Source organism: Acomys minous, assembly GCF_964271855.1.
Source record: "Acomys minous genome assembly, chromosome: 11".
NCBI classification, from domain to species: Eukaryota; Metazoa; Chordata; class Mammalia; order Rodentia; family Muridae; genus Acomys; species Acomys minous.
This window is the reverse complement of record NC_140492.1, coordinates 35752381-35772852: the sequence shown is the minus strand read 5'-3', so window position 1 is coordinate 35772852 and position 20472 is coordinate 35752381. Positions and strand designations below refer to the sequence as shown.

At 35.9% G+C, this 20472-nt stretch overlaps 2 protein-coding genes and 1 pseudogene across 3 annotated transcripts; 1 reads left to right on the top strand and 2 right to left on the bottom strand.

Annotated features, from left to right (window-relative positions):
• Window positions 1–4924: 4924 nt before the first annotated feature.
• LOC311608551 (olfactory receptor 5K3-like) lies at window positions 4925–5845 on the top strand (the record flags this gene model as incomplete). Its single annotated transcript, XM_084801082.1, has 1 exon — window positions 4925–5845. The coding sequence occupies one exon, from the start codon at window positions 4925–4927 to the stop codon at window positions 5843–5845; it is 921 nt and encodes a 306-aa protein (XP_084657208.1).
• Window positions 5846–11607: 5762 nt separating this feature from the next.
• On the bottom strand, window positions 11608–15716 carry LOC311608877 (olfactory receptor 5H18-like; annotated as a pseudogene). The gene is made up of 2 exons: window positions 15711–15716; window positions 11608–12534 (listed from the first exon to the last, which is right to left on the bottom strand). The product of its transcript is annotated as an olfactory receptor 5H18-like (transcript).
• Window positions 15717–18577: 2861 nt separating this feature from the next.
• On the bottom strand, window positions 18578–19507 carry LOC311608544 (olfactory receptor 5H19-like; the record flags this gene model as incomplete). Its single annotated transcript, XM_084801075.1, has 1 exon — window positions 18578–19507. One exon carries the CDS (start codon window positions 19505–19507, stop codon window positions 18578–18580), a length of 930 nt encoding a protein of 309 aa, XP_084657201.1.
• Between the last annotated feature and the right edge of the window lie 965 nt (window positions 19508–20472).

Here is a 20472-nt window from a genome sequence, read left to right as displayed (position 1 = left end):
TTTGTCATTCCCTTACTAGGAAGGAACCATCTGTGTGTTTGTGTTCATATCTGTGTTCTGTGTGTGTGTATGTGAGGGGTGAGCATACATTTGTGCGCATATGCATCTGGAAGTCAGATGTCATCTTCAACCACTCTGTACCTTATATTTTTGTGTGTCAGGATCTCCCACAGAACCTAAAGCTCACAGATTAGTTAGACTAATTAGATAACAAGCCCTAGTACCTTCAATACCTGCCTCTACATCATCAGAATTATTTACAGGCAACACTCTGTCCTAAACAGCTTTTTAGATGGATAGTGGGCATCCGATCTCAGCTCTTCATCCTTCTTTGGCTAAAGACAAATGGAAACATTTGGACCATCTCCACAACCATTATACACTTCAAAATATATTTATTAATTCTTTGATAGTTTTATTTAACTTATTTTGATCACATGCACCACAACTCTGCTCCACATTCCTCCCATATCTACCCCTTTCCCTATTTCTTTCCACTTTATATCCTCTTCCTTTCCATTTTTAAAAATAACCAGCTTGTAATATATTCCTGGTCCTTTGTCTATTAAAATTGTTCTGATCTGAAGGCATCTCAAGTTCTACCCCAAGGATCTTGTAGAGTCCTGATAAACATCCCAGACCAAAATCTAAGGAACCTACTTACATGTAGAAATGTGTCTGGTGCAAAGTATAGACAAATGTAGGTCATCACAGGAGAGGAAAACTTGGGTTGACAGTCGGTATGCAATGAGACTAAAATAAATTCTTATTTAAAAATTTGTTCTGTTTCATCTTTTCTAACGTTCCATAAGACCTTAGGTATAGGGGTTGTGTTGAAAATGTATTAGAGATGGGCATCCCATGGTCAGTTTTGATATTTGAATTTTGATCAGTTCTGCCTTTCTGTAATTCTATTTGCTTCTGAAGGGACCTTTGATGATCAGTGAGAATTACTCTTATTTTTGGATTTAAGGACCAACATTTAGAGTACAGTTAGCATGTATATGTGTTTTAGCAAGTGGTACTAGTAGGTTCTCCTCTAAGACCTATAGCATCCCCTGCTACCTGTAGTTGGCTGTTTACTTTTTGAAGAAATATTTTTAATTTTTGTATTTGTTTCATATTGCTTTCTATGCTGTTTTAGTGCCTTTATTTCATATTATTTTCACTCCTTAACTTGCTTCATTGCTCTTTTTCCTACTGTTATCATCAATACTTCCTATTAGTTTTGTATATGTATATTTGGGCATTTATGTATGTGTGAATGTTCATACACTTGTGTGTGCATGTATACAGAGGACAGTAGACCACTTAAGTGTCATTCTTTAGGTACCTTCCACATCTTTAGTTGGAGCACAGGATGTGTCATTGTCCTGGGGCACTAGACTCTCTGGTCTCTTTCCTCCATCCCATTTGTGCACTGACCCCTCTCCCGCATCTCTCTTCCCAAGTCTACCTCTATTCACATCTTTTTTCTTATCCCTATGCCTATTTTTGTTTTGTTTTGTTTTGTTTTGTTTATTGACACAGGCCCTCACTGTGCAGACAAGGTCCCAGATGACCTTCAAATTCAAAGTATAGGTATTGCTTGTTTGTTTGTCTTTGGTTTTGAGACAGAGTTTCTCTGCATAGGCCTGGAGACCTGGAACTCACGCTGTAGACCAGGCTGGCCTCGAACTCAGAGATCCACTTGCCTCTTCCTCTCAAGTGCTAGGAATAAAGGAGTTCACCACCATGCCCAGCTTCTTTTACTATTCTTACTTTTATATCTCCGTGTGTCTGCCTCCGCCCCTCATGTATTTTAATATAAGGTGTGCTTGATTTATAGAAACATATATGCACACAAAGAGAGAGAACATTGGTCCTGTTCTACCACTCTCCATTTTATATGTTTGAGACAAGTCTTTACTAAACCTGCAGCCATCCCCATGGCTAGTATGCTCTAGCAATCCTCCTGTCTCCATTTCTCCTCCACAATAGGAGGGTTATACGTGCACCAGGCCACTCCCAACTTTTTAATATGGGTTCTGGGGAATTGAACTCATATCCTTGTATTTGATCAACATACAGTCTTTTCTTCTGAACCATCTAGTTGGCCTACTGCTAATTATCTTTCATAACTCATGTTAATTTTATATTCTCCATTAAGATATCAAACTAGCCTGAGACTATTTTCTGTTTGCTCTAGATTGTATGCAAAAATGATGAGTAGAATTTTAAGAGTTTTGTCAGTTACATCCAAACTGTCAAAATAAACTTCGAGCTGACTTTAGTAAAGACCATGCTCTCCTTGCACAGTTTTAATTAATTTCAAATAGGTCATATTTGCTAGGACTGAAAATCTCTAAAGAAACAGACTGATGTCAGACCTGGGAAATCCTCTTAGGGTTTGCCTGAAGCCTTTAAGTTTGCAGAGTGAGGTCCACAGCTATTATCACCTGTGAATAGCCTGTGGTCTTCATTTCTTCCATCTCAATTGGTGTGAGATCAAAGTATAGAGGTTTTCTTAAACTCTGAAACCTTCACTATAAAGAAAACATGTATTTTCATAAAGCACACCTCAGTGAATTCAAGGTAAGGGAACTATTCTAACTTTTTACCTCATGTATAGGCATGACAAATACTTACTTTTCTCATTTTAAAATAAATGTTCTTTTTTTTTTTAAATTGTGACTCCTCTCTTGACTCTGTATGTCATCTCAAAATTCAAAGATATGGGGAATCAAGTTGAAGTACAATCTTGTGGTCAATCTCATTTTATGATGGTAAGGAAGAATCCACAAATATATAGGTAAGATGACAAATTAATCACTTAAATATTCAGGCATATTTTAAAAGTAATTTTCAATAATGCCACACACATGACATGAAATTAACATTCTTCAACAAGGGAACTTCTATTGATGTTTCTCAATGTTTTCCTTACCAGAGAACAAAACCATTTTGGCCATAGAATTTATATAATTCAATTTGTCAATTAATGAGTCCCAGTGAATCACTAAGTGTTGAGAGGTAGTAGCATTATAAAGCAAACTGAAATGTAATTCAAAATTCTAGACTGTACGGTTTTTTAAGGTTTAGAAATGTAAGTAGAAAAGGAAATCCATCTTCACAAGACTCTAATGTCCCATGGCACACCTTAAAATAATTTTCTAAAGATATAAAACCAGAAAAGTCAAGTTAAATTTTTTTAAAAACTTGTTCATAAGGTAGGCATACCAAGATTTACTTTGTAGAGACTTCATTATAATACAGACAATGAAGAAACAAAGAACTGATAAAAAGCTCCATTAGGGTACAGAAAGCAAAATCACCCATCCCCGGGTCATCAAAATAAAGTTGGGAGTATAAATCCTATCTCTCCTCAAGACATTTGAGACATGTTTCACAAAGGTAGAATATACCTCAGCTCAAAATACTTTCAAGGTAATAAAGGTGTTTAAATACATATAGAAAAATAACACAATGTAGGTACCTAAATTTTAGGTACCAGAACCCAGGATAATAGCCATAATCCTGGCTATTAAGGAGATTTAGGCATGGGGATTGAAAATTGAAAGTTTATCTCAGCTTCAGAGAGCGTTCAAGGAAAGAAACAACAATAATGAGATTGTCTCAAAAGTCAAAATTCTTTAAAAACAAAACAAAAAAGGGACTGGATGTTCATGTCAGTGGTAGACAAGGCAGTGAAGAACTACTCTAATTAAAATCACATGTAGGGGTTTAAAGTTTACTGCCTGTATTGTCCTTGGCTGGTGCCTTAGTTTGAGCGGGACCCCTGGGCCCAAATCTGTCTATCATAATGTTCTACTTGTAGGCTTCTAGGACCCTCTGGATCCTTCTACTTTGCCATTCTCCCATGCTTCTCTCATCTAGAGTTCCAATAGGATGTCCTCCCCTCTGTCCCAGTTTCCTGGTAAGTGAAGGCTTTCGTGAGGATCTAGCCAATGGACAGAACATTCTCCACAGTTGAGTGGAGAGTAAAGTATGACTTTCTCACATACTCTGGTGCCTCACATTTGACCATGTCCCCTGGAGGGGGAGACCTGGTGGCACTCAGAGGAAGGACAGCAGGTTACCAAGAAGAGACTTGATACCCTATGAGCATATACAGGGGGAGGTAATCCCCCTCAGGAACAGTCATAGGGTAGGGGAATAAGGGGAAAATGGGAGGGAGGGAAGAATGGGAGGATACAAGGGATGGGATAGCCATTGAGATGTAACAAGAATAAATTAATAAAAAAAAGGAAAAAATCACATGTAAACTAGCCTTATAATGCAGAGGAAGGATTTAGATATTTAATTTTTTAATGGGATTAATGGCCTAGAATCAGTATTTAGAAAAATGTGTATGAAAGGGGATAAAAAAATGAAAATTGTTAATCTTCCACCTTTTTGGTAATTTTATTTAGAGATAACTATACATTCATTAATTAGTCCATAGTCGTCATTGTGCAATTCATAAAAATACATTTCAATTATGGGCAATATATTTTCCAGAAAAAAAAAGCCCTTTCCCACTGAATACATTAAGAATTTGAGTTAAATAAAACACATTTACAGACATTTTATTCTAAATTTATTTCAACGATCATTAACAAATCTAACATCAAAATTATTTTAGAGCAACAAGTCAAAAACATATGTCCTAAATGCATAAAAAACACCAGTTTTACTTTAAAAAGTTCCTTCTTTCCATTACAAAAGTATTCCTGTGAATTTTGAGATAAAATTTGAGATCATAGATGCCAACATTTATTGGGAATAAATTCTCTCAGTAAGTATAAGTTGCTGTGTCCCAGAGACAATAGCAAGGGAACAATGAAAAAAACTTCCCTCTTATACAGAGAACACAGCAGGAAATTACGATCTCACCATTGCCATTTTATATTTTTGTGACTTCAGTAGTGACAGACAAGGTGAGATGGCTGAGAACAACTCTGTGACAAATGAATTCATCCTGGTGGGATTCACAGACCAGCCAGACCTGAAGACCCTGCTGTTCCTGGTGTTCTCCGCCATCTATCTGGTCACCATGGTGGGGAATCTCGGGCTGGTGCTCTTGATCTACATGGAACGCCGTCTCCACACACCCATGTACATCTTTCTGGGCAACCTGGCCCTGATGGACTCCTGCTGCTCCTGCGCCATCACTCCCAAGATGCTGCAGAACTTCTTTTCTGTGGACAGAAGGATTTCTCTATATGAATGCATGGTACAGTTCTACTTTCTCTGTCTTGCTGAAACTACAGACTGCTTTCTTCTGGCAGCGATGGCTTATGACCGTTATGTGGCCATATGCAACCCACTGCAGTACCACACCATGATGTCCAAGAAGCTCTGCCTTCAGATGACCACAGGAGCCTACATAGCAGGAAACCTGCATCCTATGATTGAAGTAGGGCTTTTGCTGAGGTTAACTTTCTGTAGGTCACATGTAATCAAGCACTTTTTTTGTGATGTCCTCCCATTGTATAGCATCTCCTGTACTGATCCACATATCAATGAAATGATTTTACTTATCTTGGCGGGATCAATTCAAGTCTTTACTATTACCATTGTTCTAGTGTCTTATTTCTATATCCTTTTCACTATATTCACAATGAAATCTAAAGAGGGTAGAGGCAAAGCTTTATCAACTTGTGCATCCCACTTTCTGTCTGTGTCAATATTCTACGGATCTCTTCTCTTTATGTACGCCCAACCACATTCAGTCAGTGAAGGAGACAAAGATATACCTGTAGCTATTTTTTATACCCTTGTAATTCCTTTATTAAACCCTTTTATTTATAGTCTAAGAAATAAAGAAGTAATAAATGCGATGAAAAGAACCATGAAGAGATGAATCTGTAGCATTAGAAAAAAAGTACCATATTTTTTTACAGTTAATTTAAAGTAGAAACTATCCATTTCTAAACTCACACATCATGAGAAAGTACCAAAAAATAAAATTTGATCAAATTATTAAATAATAAGAACATTTGAATAAAATTAGTTCATAATAAAGAAATTATGTTGAAACATGCTTGTAGTTCTTAGGAATAAATTAAAATCAATTACTTCAACTATTGAAGTATTGGAATGTATCTAGTCACTGTTTTCAACACATCTCATTAATTGTAGGAATAAAGTTAGTATCTATTTACTATCATTAGCAAGTTTCTCAATTTCAGATCTTAACATTTCAAACAAATTATTAACTTTTATTTGTAATCTTATCTTAAGCAGTGCCATCAATAGAAGATAATGCTTAGGGTTCAATTTAATTTTCAACTTGACATTTGTACTTTAAACAGATTATATTTCAACATGTACTCATCAAAATATTTACTTTATAACAAAACTATTTTCATATATATTATTAGTCATTTTTACTCTCACATAGTCTAAACTAAAATATATATGTAAGACTTATCCATCTATGCTGAAATTGTTATGTGTTTTAATTTTTTATTTATTTGATTATTTGCCCATTGTACATGCCACTAAATATATCCATTAAGACAATTTTGTATCCTTTTTGGAATTATCAAGAATTACCCAAGAATGTACTATTCATTTGCTACAGTTTTGATATTTATCTTATTGACCTATTATGCATTTTTTATGTTATATTTGAATAAAAACATCATATACACAGAAATACTCAGTAGTTTTCCATCCTTACTCTAATTCACACATGAGTTTAAATCAATATTGCCTTTTCTCTAGATGCTTGAAAGCTGGGGGAATAGAGATTGTCTTTAAATGCTTCAACCCTATACAAAAACTACAGAAAACTAAGGAACCCTGAGAACAAGAGAGAGAGAGAGAGAGAGAGAGAGAGAGAGAGAGAGAGAGAGAGAGAGAGAGAGAGAGCGCCTTCCCCACAGAAGAAGACACCAGTTGGTTATGCAGTACCAAATGGTCTGCACTGAGAGAAATAAGAAACAGTCCACACTGAAAGAAATATATAATATATAGTATGCAGGTTATAATGTATACTTATGAATATATATACTCTTAATTATATCTATATTCTATTTATAAGCATATGTTATATAAGAATGTATACAGGGAATATATATATATATATATATATATATATATATATATTCACAATTTTCAACACATGTGTGCAGAAATAGATGATATATTGGCCAGTATACCAATGGATACATAGAAAAAAGATAGATGATAGACAGATGGTTAGATATTACAATGATGATACATAATAAATGTTACAAAAAATAATAAATAAACAGGATATAAAAATTGAAATACAGCAGTGTGGGTACATGAGAGGGCATGGAGGGAGGAATAAAAAAAGAAAAAATGAATAATAAAATTATAATCTCAAAAATATTTTTATAAAGGTCTTGGTCATTAAGTAGCATTAAGTAGCAGGTTCAAGTCAGTCTTTGAGGAAGTAAGTGTTTCAGTGGAAATGTAGCCATAGTTTGGGAGACATCTTTTCTTAGTCTAACTAAACAGCCCATCCACCAGCTTGATCTGGCCATGTTCAGGGCATGCATCTCAATCTATCCTAATGTAAGTAAGACCAGATTATCACACCAGAAATACAGGCAAGGCAAGAAGTCCACATCCCTAGATCAAATAGCAGCATCAAAAACAAAATGAATGGCCAAACAGCATCACTCTTGTTGAACCCATTAGTACTATAGAAGAGTTCTCCAATAAGAACTGCCTATATGAACACCAAGACATATGATTAAACAGAATAATGAGAGAATTTAAAGAAGACACAAAACAATATTTCACTGAAACCCAAGAAGATTACAAAAAATGTTTGAATGATGTCTAGGCATGGCTGAGGAGATTAATATAATTCAGAATTTGAAGTTCTGCACTTGAGTTTCCACTAGCTGAGGAATCATAATTAGATATCTCTTAAGTGAAAAAATATGTTAAATACCAAGACTGTATAGTATCATTTTCAAAATGTTAACAATGCTCAGCTATAGCAATAGAAAAATTTATTCCAAAAAAAGGAAATAAACTTGGTAGAGGCCATGTTTCTAGATCAATTGTATGTATTTAATACCTCCAAGGTTTTCCTCATTAAGTAAATAGAGGCTTAAATATTTAAAGTGATAGAAGAAAGGGAAGGGGGAAATGAAGAGGAGAGGAAGAAAAGAATAAAGAGACAGAAGAAAGTAAAAAGTAAAAGAGAAAAAAAGAGGGGACTTTAAAGAAGACAAAAAATTTTCACTGAAATTCAAGAAGATGACAGTAAATGCTTGAGTGATATTTAAGAAAATGAAAGTACATAGATGAATGAAATGAAGAAGATAGCCCAGTATTTGAACACTAAATTCAATAAAATTTAGAAATATTGAAGATGGTTCAAACTGAAATGAAGATAGAATTAAAATCATCAAAGTCTCATTAAGAAAACTTGGGGGAAAAAAAAAGAAAAAAGAAAACTTGGGGCACACAAAGGCAATGCCTCCAGAAGATGAGGTAGGCTGCCCATGGACCTTTTCCTTTCTCTCTGTTCCCTCAGACCCAATCTTCAGGGTTGCCTCTAGTGCTGCAATAGAACACTGCCACAGATTTTCCTAACCTGATGTCGATAGAATCTGCGCATCCTACAAACCACTCTTCCAGTCTTCCCTCTCTTCCTTGTTGCTGTGCCTAAGGCCCCAATTTAGGTGGACACCCAATGCTTAACTACAAGCCATGCCTTCCGGATGATGAAATAGTCTGCTCATGGACTTTCTCTACCCTCTTTTTTTTTATCAGACCCAATTCTCAGGGTCACCCAAGCAATGCAACAGACCATCTCCACAGGCCTGCTCTTCCTCAAGCCTCCAACACCAGCAAGCATTTCTGGCAATATAACAGCTGAGCAGGCTAGTAAAAAAGACAACACAGGCAACAGACTCTCTAAAAATTTAGAGTGAACAGAAACCAAGGGATAAAACACCCAGCCAACAAAGAAAAACCCAGGAATCAACAGCTAATACTATAGTCACCCCAAATCCAGACTCCTAGAAGCCAGCATAAGAACATAATAATAGCTAGGGCAATATGTCTCCATGAAGATGAGAGGTCCTTTTATATTTTATTTATTTTTTTACATATGCATTTATATTATTCCACATATATACAATAAACTACCTATAGCAAGAATAGCCATTATACAACCAGGAATTATATAAATGTTACAGTCTTAGGGTTTGGGTATTTGTATCTGACCACCTTGAAGAAAATATCTTTCCTATATTGGTACATCTAGATTTCTGAATGTAAATGAATCTACATCACATCTTTTCATTATCAACTTTAAATATCTATCTAGACCTTAAACATCTTAACCCCTAAACAACTGAGCTTTATTGTAAAACTAAGATACCTGGTCTTCAAGTCCATCAGAGACTTGAGAAGGAACAAACTTGATTACCTGAGTAAACCAGGGGTACACATTAGTAGCTTTCCAAATGAGAAGATGACTAAGACAGCATTCTACCTTAATAGTCACCCAAAACTCTTTATTATTTTGGAGCATCTTCTTCAAACTTCTGGCTCCATATATCTGACAGACATATTTTTGAGGCAGGAACTATTGAGGACTTGCTTACCTTGTATTGGCAGTGCTTGACTGTTGACTCTGCCTGCGTCCAAGCTTGCCCCCTTTTTAGGCAGAATTCTGTCTGTGGTAGAAGTGAGGAAATTTTTCCCAGTGGCTTGTTTGCCACAATTTAAGCCATCTCCATAAGGAGGTTCTTTGATGCTCATCATCCTCTTTAGGTAGGCTGGTTGTTGCCAGGAGTTAACCTGTCTCATTGTCAGTGAATCTTAAAATAATAAAAATCTTTTTAAATGTCATATTCTGCATGTGTCTTAGGGTTTTGAAGACTTTATCTAACTATCCTACCTTATAATAATTGATCTGAGCTCATACTTACCATGGTGGCCTTCCTGTACTCCACAGTGTCTCAGGTCCCTGGATCAGGTGCCACTTGCAGAGGCTGCTCTGGACAATATCGACTAGTACCTGGATATGGGGCATGAGGTTGAGGAAATAAAATGATATAGGAAAAGATAGAAAAATTCTTTATATATTTTAGATATTAGCCCTTTATCAGTTGTTAAAGATCTTTTTCCAATTTGTGGGGTGTTGCTTTGTTCTTTTAACTGTGTCTTTTGCCTTATAGAAGCTTCTCAGTTTCATAATGTCCCATATATTAATAGTTGATCTTAGAGCCTGAGCTGTTGGTGTTCTGTTCAGGACATTGTCTCCTGTGCCAGTGAGTTCGAGGCTCTTTCCCACCTTTTTTCTAACAGATTTAGTGTGTCTGGTTTTAATTTGAAGTCTTTAATCCACTTGGACTTTAGTTCTGTAGAAGGTGATAAATATAGATCTATTTGTATTTTTTTACAAGTAGACAACCAGTTAGACCAGCACCACTTATTGAAGATGCTGTCTATTTTTCATTGTATAATTTTGGCTTCTTTGTCAAAAAGCAAGTGTCCATAGATGTATGTGGGTTTATTTCTTGGTCTTTGATTTGATTCCATTGATCGACCAGCCTATTTCTATGTCAGTTTTTATTACTGTTGCTCTGTAGTACAGCATACACCTTCAAATCAGGGAATGGAGATTTCTCCAGAAGATCTTTCATTGTACAGGATTGTTTTAGCTATCCTGGGTTTTTTTTTTGTTTTTCCATGTGAAGTTTAGAATTGATCTTTCCAGTTCTGTAAAATATTGTATTGGTACTTTGATAGGGATTGCTTTGAATCTGTAGATTGCATTTGGTAGGATGGCCCTTTTATTGTATTGATTCTCCCAATCCATGAGCATGGGAGATCTTTGCATCTTCTGATATCTTCTTCAGTTTCCTTGTACAGAGACTTGAGGTTATTTTCATATAGAACTTTCACTTGTTTGGTTAAATTTATACCAAGGAAGTGGTTTTTCTAATTTCCTTCTCAGCCTGTTTGTCATCTGTATACAGAAAAACTACTAACTTTTTGAGTTAATTTTGTATCCTGCCACTTTGTTGAAGTTGTTTATCATCTGTGGGAGTTCTCCGGCAGAACGTTGAGGGTCACTGATGTGTACTATCATATCATCTGCAAGTATTGAAGTTATTCTTCCTTTCCTTTGTATCCCCTTGATCTCCATTAGCTGTCTTGTTGCTCTAGCTGGGACTTCAAGTACTATATTGAAGAGAAATAGAGGGAGTGGAACAGCCGTGTCATGTCCCTGATTTCACTGGGATTGTAAGTTTCTCTCCATTTAGTTTGATGTTGGCTGTGAGCTTGCTATGTATTGCCTTTACCATGTTTAGATATGTGCCTTGTATCCCCAATCTCTCTAAGACACTCAACATGAAAAGGTTTCTTCTTAAAAACCAAATGCTTAAATACATGAGCTATTGGGGGACATTTTCTTATTCAAACTACCACAGACACTAATGTTTTATGAATTTTAATAGATAGATCATCTTAAAGCAAAAAAATGATAGAAAATTATTTGAAAAGTCAAGAAGATAAATTCAAAATTCTATGGAGATTTCACTAAAATATTTAAAAAACTCACACAAAACAAAATGTGATATTTTTATCTTCAATAATAAAACAAGTACTTTGTAAGGTCTAAGTCTTTTTCTTTAATATTTTCTTCAGTGAATCCATGGCTTGCTTGCTTGTCAGACTATAGATAAATGGAGTTAACACAGGAATTATGACTGCGTAAAGCTCAGAGTCTATGATATCTTGATCATCTGCATCTTGAGATGGAGGGAGCACATACATGGAAAGAAGAGGCCCATAGTATAAAGACACAGATAGGAGATGGGCACCACAGGTGGAGAAAGCCTTCCTTATGCCTTGGATAGACTTCCTTTGCAAAATTGTAAATAGCACTAGTGTATATCATACAGCAACAATCACAATGGTAAAGGCTTGAATTAACCCAGCCAAAACAAATACCAATTGAAAATTAATAGTAGAGTCAGTACAGGAAATCTTTAGCAATGGAATAATGTCACAGTAAAAGTGATACACTATATTGGAATTACAGAAGGCTAATAGAAATTAAAATCCCTCATGTATTGTAGCATGAAGAATTCCACCTACGAAAGTTAGAACTAAAAGACATATACACAGTCTATTAGTCATAATCACTGGATACAGTAAAAGTTTGCATATTGCTATATAGCAATTATAAGCCATAGCTGCCAACAAGAAACATTCTGTAGTTACAAACATTGCAAAGGAAAAAGTTACATCATGCATTCAGAAAAGGAAATAAATTGAGTAACATCTTCAGTGTCACCGTGGATGACAAACAAGCATTCACAAAGGCCAGATCACCAAGGAAGAAGACATGGGGATGTAAAGGTGAGGGTCATTCCAGATGAGAGTGATCAGACCAAGGTTCCCCACAACAGTGATGAGATAGATCACTAGGAATAACAAGAAAAGGGGTAGTTGGAGCCCTAGACTATCAGTGAGCCATATAAGAACAAATTCTTTCAGCAAAGTTGAAATTTTCCTTTCTGAATCATCACTGGATATCCCCTGAAATGAAACACTTGAAAAAGAATGTTCCTTGGATTTATAAGTCAACTATCAAGAGAGTACTTTTGGTATAGTGTAAATAGCCATATCAACATGGCATTTTAATTTCATTTTCTATTATTCCAACTTATAGAATATATTTGAGGAAATTGAAAACTGAAATATGAAACTAATTATTAAAATATGATGAAATAATATGGTTACATGTTGCTCAGATAATTACATGCGGTAAAATTAATAGTCAACATGTGAAATGACACTATTAGTAATGATTAGGATAAAAGATAAGGTTCTAAGGTTTTTTAGACTACCAAGGTAGTTGCATTTCACATAATCATTGTGGGCATAAAAGTCAGTAAGAGAGATGTGTGGCTTGCCTTCTCAGTTTATCCTAATAAGTTGAACATATAGAAACATTTACAACTTTGTAGTATGAAGACCCTTTGCACATCCCAGTAATGTTTGTGAAGAGTCCAAATGGCCCCATGGATCATCAGACTTTTGCATTGTGAATATCTACTCACAGTAGTAAAGCCTAGCTTGAAAAAAAATGGAATTACTCCCTATAATACTATGCTGATCACAAGCAACACTCCTGACAGGTTTAGGCAAAGGATTTTTTTAGGTCAGTATACAAATGATATAGAAATACTGGGGTGGTCCCATGAAAGTCTTCACTTACCAGGAAAGTGGGACAGAAGCGAGGACATCCTATTGGAACTCTAGATGAGAGAATGGGGAAATAGAAGGATCCAGAGGGTCCTAGAAACCTACAAGAAAAACATTATGACAGGGGCCCAGGGGTCCTGCTCAAACAATGGCCACCAGTCAAGGTCAATACATGCAATAAACCGAAATCTAGCTAATGGACAGGACATTTTTCACAGTTGAGTGGAGAGTTGGGACTGACTTTCACATGAACTCTGGTGCCCCATATTTGACCACATTCCCTGGATGGGGAGGCCTGGTGGCACTTAAAGGAAAGATAGCAGGCTACCAAGAAGAGACTTGATATCCTGTGAGAATATACAGGGGGAGAAGGTCCTTCTCAGTCAAAGTCATAGGGGAGAGGAGTAGTGGAAAAATGGGAGGGAGCAAGGAATGGGAGGATACAAGGGATGGGATAACAATTGAGATGTACTATGAATAAATTAATAAATATATATATTTATTATAATATATATATTAATAAAATATATTAATAAATATATTAATAAAAATATATATATTTTTAAAAAAGAAGTGCTGGCATGTCTACTTGAGGGAAGGACCCTTTCTCAGCTCTTGGTGAGCCTCTCTTGGGAATCTAGGATCTTAGGAAACATGACTGTCCCCAAAAGTTACCTTGGACTTTTAGTTTTGGGTCTAGTAAGTTTTCAAAGAATGAAATTCAGAGAGCAAAGTGGAGAGCTCCAGAGAGCAGTTTATTATTACATATTTGTAGGTGAGAATCATGAATCAAGGGAGGAAAGCAAAGGAAAAGAGAAAAGAAGTGAGGTAGCGAAAGCTAGAGGGTGGAGGGAGAGAAAGAGAGGAGGAAAGAAGAAAGAAGAGAAGGGAGAACAGGAGAGAGGGCAGAGGGACACAGAGAGAGACAAAGCCATCTTTCCTAAGGGTGAAGATAGCACCCTGCATGTGGACCTTTAAGTCAAGACAGAGCAGTAGCCCCAGAAGTTGTATTACATATGGAAACAGGATTAGCCTTATTTGTTCTTGTTGACTTATTTGAAAAGTAACAGTAAAACCACTGTTTTGTGTACAGCTCAGGAAAAATAAGACACAAAGCAATCCTCACCTGCTTTACAAACTATTGCGACCCTATGACTCAGCAACTCTACTGCTACTCCAAGAGGCCATAGCTAAGGGAGGCACTGCTTGAGATTTTTGAGACGTCTTTATAGATTAATAATAGTCTAGATATATAGGAACTTTAATCCAATGACATGCTTGCTCTAGGAAAAGATCACATTTAAACACTTTCCAAGTCTATATAATCTGGCTGTTATATAGATATGCCTTTGTATGCATCTTTAATCCCAAACAATAAAAGTAAAATTAGTTTAAAGAAGAAAACAGGTATGTTTGAAAATGGTATCTAATTGAGGGGAGGGCAGACAAAGTATTATATCAGAGAAAAGATTTGACAGAATGAGTCAGAGATAGGATACACCCAACTCTCACACGAACAGACTAAAAAGAGAGGTTTAATAGCAGCACATGGAGAGAAGAGTAGGGATAGAGTAGTTGAGTGGGTGGTGTGTGTGTGTGTGTGTGTGTGTGTGTGTGTGTGTGTGTGTGTGTGTGTGTGTCTGTGTGTCTGTGTGTCTGTGTGTCTGTGTGTGTGTGTAGCTGTTTTTACCAGGAGAGTTTTACAGAGAAAGGTGGCAGAGAGGACAATCTAGGCACAGGTGAAGAAAGAACAAGCCATGGGATGAGATGGAGTCAGAAGTGTAGAACATATTGCCGTATTTGAAACCAAGCAGAGCAATTTAGCCAAGAAAGACACCATATTGAATAAGTCAGTTTGGAGAGGAGTTTGGCCAGAAAAGCCAAGTTGAACCAATCAGCCAGAGCTCAGAAAGAGATAGAAAGGGTGAGCTTATTTAGCAATAAGTCCTGGAGGATGAAAACATTCTAGGCCTAGGATAGCAGATGGAGGCTGGAAACTGCAGCCTTCAAGGCTTGGTTTTGCAGAAGATTAGAGTATACAGAGGCTAGAAGCTTCTAGGCCTAAGCCTAAGGATAGTTAAAATAGAGAAAAAAATGTTCTGGCCTCATCGCAAGCAATGTATTTGAGCGGCTTGGATACAGCTCTCATGTTATACCTTGATCTGAGGACATAAAGACAATTACACCTAGGTCTTCAGTACTTCATTGCAAAATCTTGAAATCCTTGTTAGAAATGCTCAGTTTTTGATAACATCATCTTCACTCACAATGGACCTTAACAAAGCCTGAATTCACAACCTCAGGCTACCATGTGAACATGTGACCTGAGTTCTGTATCATGAATTGGGGTTATCTCAAATACAAGACATTAGTTGGACATCATATTAAGGAGTTAAGACCAGGCTAAGAGATATTCAGGTTACTGATAATATTATTTATATAAATGTCCATTTCAACTTTTCTGTAAGAAACTGGCAAACATTTTAAGGCTATCAAAATGCTATTACCTCCATAGTGTCAACGATTTCTTTCTTGGTTTATAGAGGCACCCTAATAATAATATATATCATATATATATATATATGTGTGTGTGTGTGTGTGTGTGTGTGTGTGTGTGTGTGTGTGTAAAAGGGAAACTGTAAGGAAGTTGCCCTATAAAGGGGTGACAAGACCCCTACCATACACCATGGGCTAGCAAATACAAATACAAATTCCAGTGTAGGACTAGGTTACCTCTTTTGGAGTTGTTGAACAGTGAGGTCTTCTAGATCATCAAAGATTACAGTGCATCATGGTATAATTGCATTGTGGAACAAAACTGTTCAAGTCAAGTATAAAGAACAAAAAGAGAGCAAGAAGGTGGGATCATAGTCTCACAATCTTCTTCAAAAGGATGCATCTACTACAAAATCGGCCACATAACCCATATGTTTAAGTTCATGCAAAATGTCAATAGTCCTAAGTGACAGACCAAGGCTTTATGTCTCATGATAGACCTCAAAAATTCCAGGGTGAACAAACATAGAATGTGGGAAACTAATGTTTTTGATATAGTCATGAACACAGATAAGATCATATCACAAAGAAACTCTGAATTCACACAAATGCATACATATGTACATGTCTCATTACATCTCTCCACATAAATGAACAATAACATCCCACTAACATTTAATCAAGATAACTTTAATGCAAAATGATGGTAAAGATGTATGAAAAGGAAGAGAGTATCAACAGAAGGCAAACAATATGTTTACAGTGTATACACAATAGTGGAATAATGTGTAGAGTGAGATTCTCAATAGCCAATTCCATTGTATGGAGAAGAAGAACAGAGGTGGGGCTGAAGACATCTCACTCATTCTGCACTCAGGATGTGCGTGAGGCCTGAAATCAAGGTCAGTGCAAACATAAAGCACATAATTTCACATCTGTCCAAAAAAGTCATTAGGGACTGTGACATCATATTCACCATTATTAGACCTTAGATTATATACATTTAAAACAGTTTCTTTAGCTACACACTCTAATAACTCTTAGATAATCTAGTTAAGACAACTCATTATTATAAAACCGAGGCTATTGAGACCCCTCCCCCACTGTATTTCCTTAAGAAAATCCATTAATTATTCATCTAATTAAAATTGTTAATATTTTGATTTACTGAAACTTTCTGGGTGGAGCTAAAACACAGATCATAACTACAGTCAATGTCCAGGGCAGCCTAGAGGGTAAAGCTTAATGGCCTCTCCTCACCTGCCAAAGCCCACTGACCACAGAGCATTCTTTGACTCTCTGCCCACTGTTGTAATCTTTTTTTTGTTTTGTTTTGTTTTTTGTTTTTTGAGACAGGGTCTCTGTGTGTAGCGATCCGCCTGCCTCTGCCTCCCTGTTGTAATCTTGCTTTAGCTGTTCCATGTCTTCTTCCTTACTTGTGGTGTGAAACACAAGTCGGGTTGCAATAAGAATCAGAACCAAGTTCAATAGAAATTCACCATCTGGCATCATTGGTTTCTTGGCTTTGTGCATGTTAAATCTGGTATTTCTAACAATACAGTTTATTTTATAATGTATAAACTTGTGGGTGTGTGTGCCCTTAGAGGTCAGAGTGACTGGTGTCAACAAGTGAAGCCTACTGTAAAATGGTTCCTAAATTGAAGAAATCATCCAAAATCTTCTGGCTGAGAACCTTGAAGTTGTCATAGCTATATTTAAACCAAGGAATAAATAAAGGGCTGAAAAAAAAAGAGCACACTAGACCATTTTTAAGGGCTGTTTTCAGAAACCCTGAATGCTGAACACATGATCTGGATGGATAGTAAAAGAAAGGACTCATTCCTGAAATAAAAATTTATTGACTTTACAATAAAAAAAATCAGAAGCAAGGTAGGAAAGAGGTTTTCTTCAAGGATGCCAAATACAAAGAGGCAAAACACTTAGGAATGTAACATTTATGTAATTCCTGATTGTGTCATGGTTCTTCTTGCTACAAGTAGTTTATTGTATATATGTGTAATAATATAAATGTATATGTAAAAATAAAAAATTTAAAAAAATTTAAAGAGATACAAAAAAGAATCATCATTTTCCAACAGAATTTAATGAAAGGCCTTTTCATATTTTTAGTTACCATCCCACGTTTTGTGTTTGTTTACAGAAATATAGCAATGCCTCACCATAACAGGAAAATGTGCTATGGTTCTTCAAGCTGTCAACTACATTATATTCATGTCATTTTCCCATCAACTGCACCACTACTACTAATGTATTTATGATGCTATAATGAACAACATACAAACCTGTTAAGGTGTTTTTATTTGATTTCTGCTATATTTCTTTTATTTTACTAAAACTTTTATTAGAAGTCATTGTATAATTTAAAATTCATTCCAAATATTTTTAAGGAAGTGGACACATAGAAAAGAATTCATCATACCCTCTGCATAAGATGAATAAGTGTGTTTGCATGCCCATCAACATAGCATACAGATGTCAGTAGGAAAGGACTTCTGATTTCTTTGTTGATAAGATCATGGCCCCACATATGCCTGTAACATTAATAGTGTTGGGGATGGAAAAAGAGGATTTGTGGGGTTGGCAGGTTGAAATTCTAACTTCAAGTTCACTCTTTCAAGACAATTAGTTGGAAGAGTGACTAAGCAGGACATTTGACCTTCTTCAACCTCTGCACAATTTTCATGAATAAGTATGCTTAAACCACATACATACAGAGACAACACACCTTCATCATCAACAACAATTCCAGGTTTGGCTCATTTTCAAAATATCCTGGCAGTGTACCAAATACAGCGACATTAAGCCTGCACAATTTTGTGATGTTTTAATAAGAATACAACAGATAATGATATGAAACCTAAGCATTTCTCTTTAAGAATTTTGCCAGTGAATTTTTTACCTGCTTATTTCTCAAACTGTAGATAATTGGATTCAGGACAGGAATCACAACAGTGTAAAATACAGAGTCCAGCATGTCCTGATCATCCACTTGTGGAGATTCAGGGCGCACGTACATGAAAAGAAGAGGGCCATAGTACAAAGACACAGACAGGAGATGGGCGCCACAGGTGGAAAAGGCTTTCTTTACGCCTTTGATAGATTTCTGCTTTAAGATGGAAAACAGAACAAGTGTATAAGATACAAGAATAGTTGTAATAGTGAATACCTGAATTGAGCCAGAGAAAATGAAAAGCATTAGGTAATTGAGAGAAGGGTCATTACAGGAAATCTTTAACAGTGGCATAACATCACAATAAAAGTGATATATTATGTTAGATTTACAGAAGATTAATCTGAATAAAAATCCTTCATGAATGAAAGCATGAATAAATCCACCTACAAAGGACAATATTAACAGGCGTACACAGAGTCTATTTGTCATGATCACTGGGTAGAGTAAAGGCTTGCATATGGCTACATAGCGATCATAGGCCATTGATGCCAAGAGAAAACATTCTGTGGTTGCACTCACTACAAATGAGAAAAACTGTATCATGCATTCAGAGAAAGAGATCAGTTTGCTCTTGGAAAAAAAGTCTAGTATCATCCTTGGTGTCACTGTGGAGGATAACCAAGTATCCACCAAAGCTAAACTCCCAAGAAATAAGTACATAGGAATGTGAAGGTGAGGGTCATTCCAGATGAGAGTGATCAGACCAAGGTTCCCCACAATGGTGATGAGATAAATGACCAAGAATAGCAGGAACAGGGGGATTTTCCACTGTGGCAGATGAACAAGTCCTGTGAGAACAAACTGTACCAAAAGTGTTGTATTTTCGATTACCATGTCCTCACTGGGTGTCCCTGAAATAAAAAATGGTTGATGTTACATGACATACACAAAAATGTGGAACCTAAAATTTTAGGTAGTACAATTTAAAAAACAACTCCATACTTATCAGAATGAACACCAAATTTCCTTTGATATCACTATTTAATATGAAAATTTTTCCTCAGAGTGAAGAAATTATTTCAATTTACTATCCCAATTAAATTATGAATACATTAATATATTTAAAGCAAAGGTTTTTGTGTGAAAAGCATGAAGTTGTAAATTGGTTGAGTGTGAAAATTCCTTATCTATGTTACAGATTAACAATAATGCAAGGGATGCTTTAACATCTTAGATTATACAATGAATTCAACTGAGGTGTCTTAGTCAATTCAAATACTGTAATTTAATAAAGTGAAATCTTTCGGTACATAGTGACTTGGGAATTTTTTCAAATTGTAATATACAGAAGTAGAAAAAATCAGTGTCTTGTAGAGGAACAGGGTCAATAATATAGAAAAGTGTTAAGGTACCTAAGACTTCTGTGTATAGCAGAATTGTCTGGCAACATTCATTCAAATTGTAGATAGTAAAATTTAGTTATAAGTTGGTTTAGGAGTTTATAAATAATAATCTAATGGCCAACTCCTACAAAACTTCTCAATATTTTATTAAATGCAAATGAAGTATTGAACTGTGTCTGACTGGACATCAGGAATGACTAGGAAGACAAAGAGATAAATTTTAAAGGTTTTGTAATATTGAGCCACCATTATGCAGTGACAACATGAACTTGGTGTTTAATGAAATGAAGATAATATTTGTTTGCTATGAATATGGTCTTTTCAAATTGGGTTTCACAACTAAGATTATCTAGTCTGTTGTCCATTATCACTAAACATGAAAGGTACATACTAGTATCCTTGGTCTACCTCAGGTTTAACACAAATGACCAAGTATGACTGCTTAGCTCTCTTCCT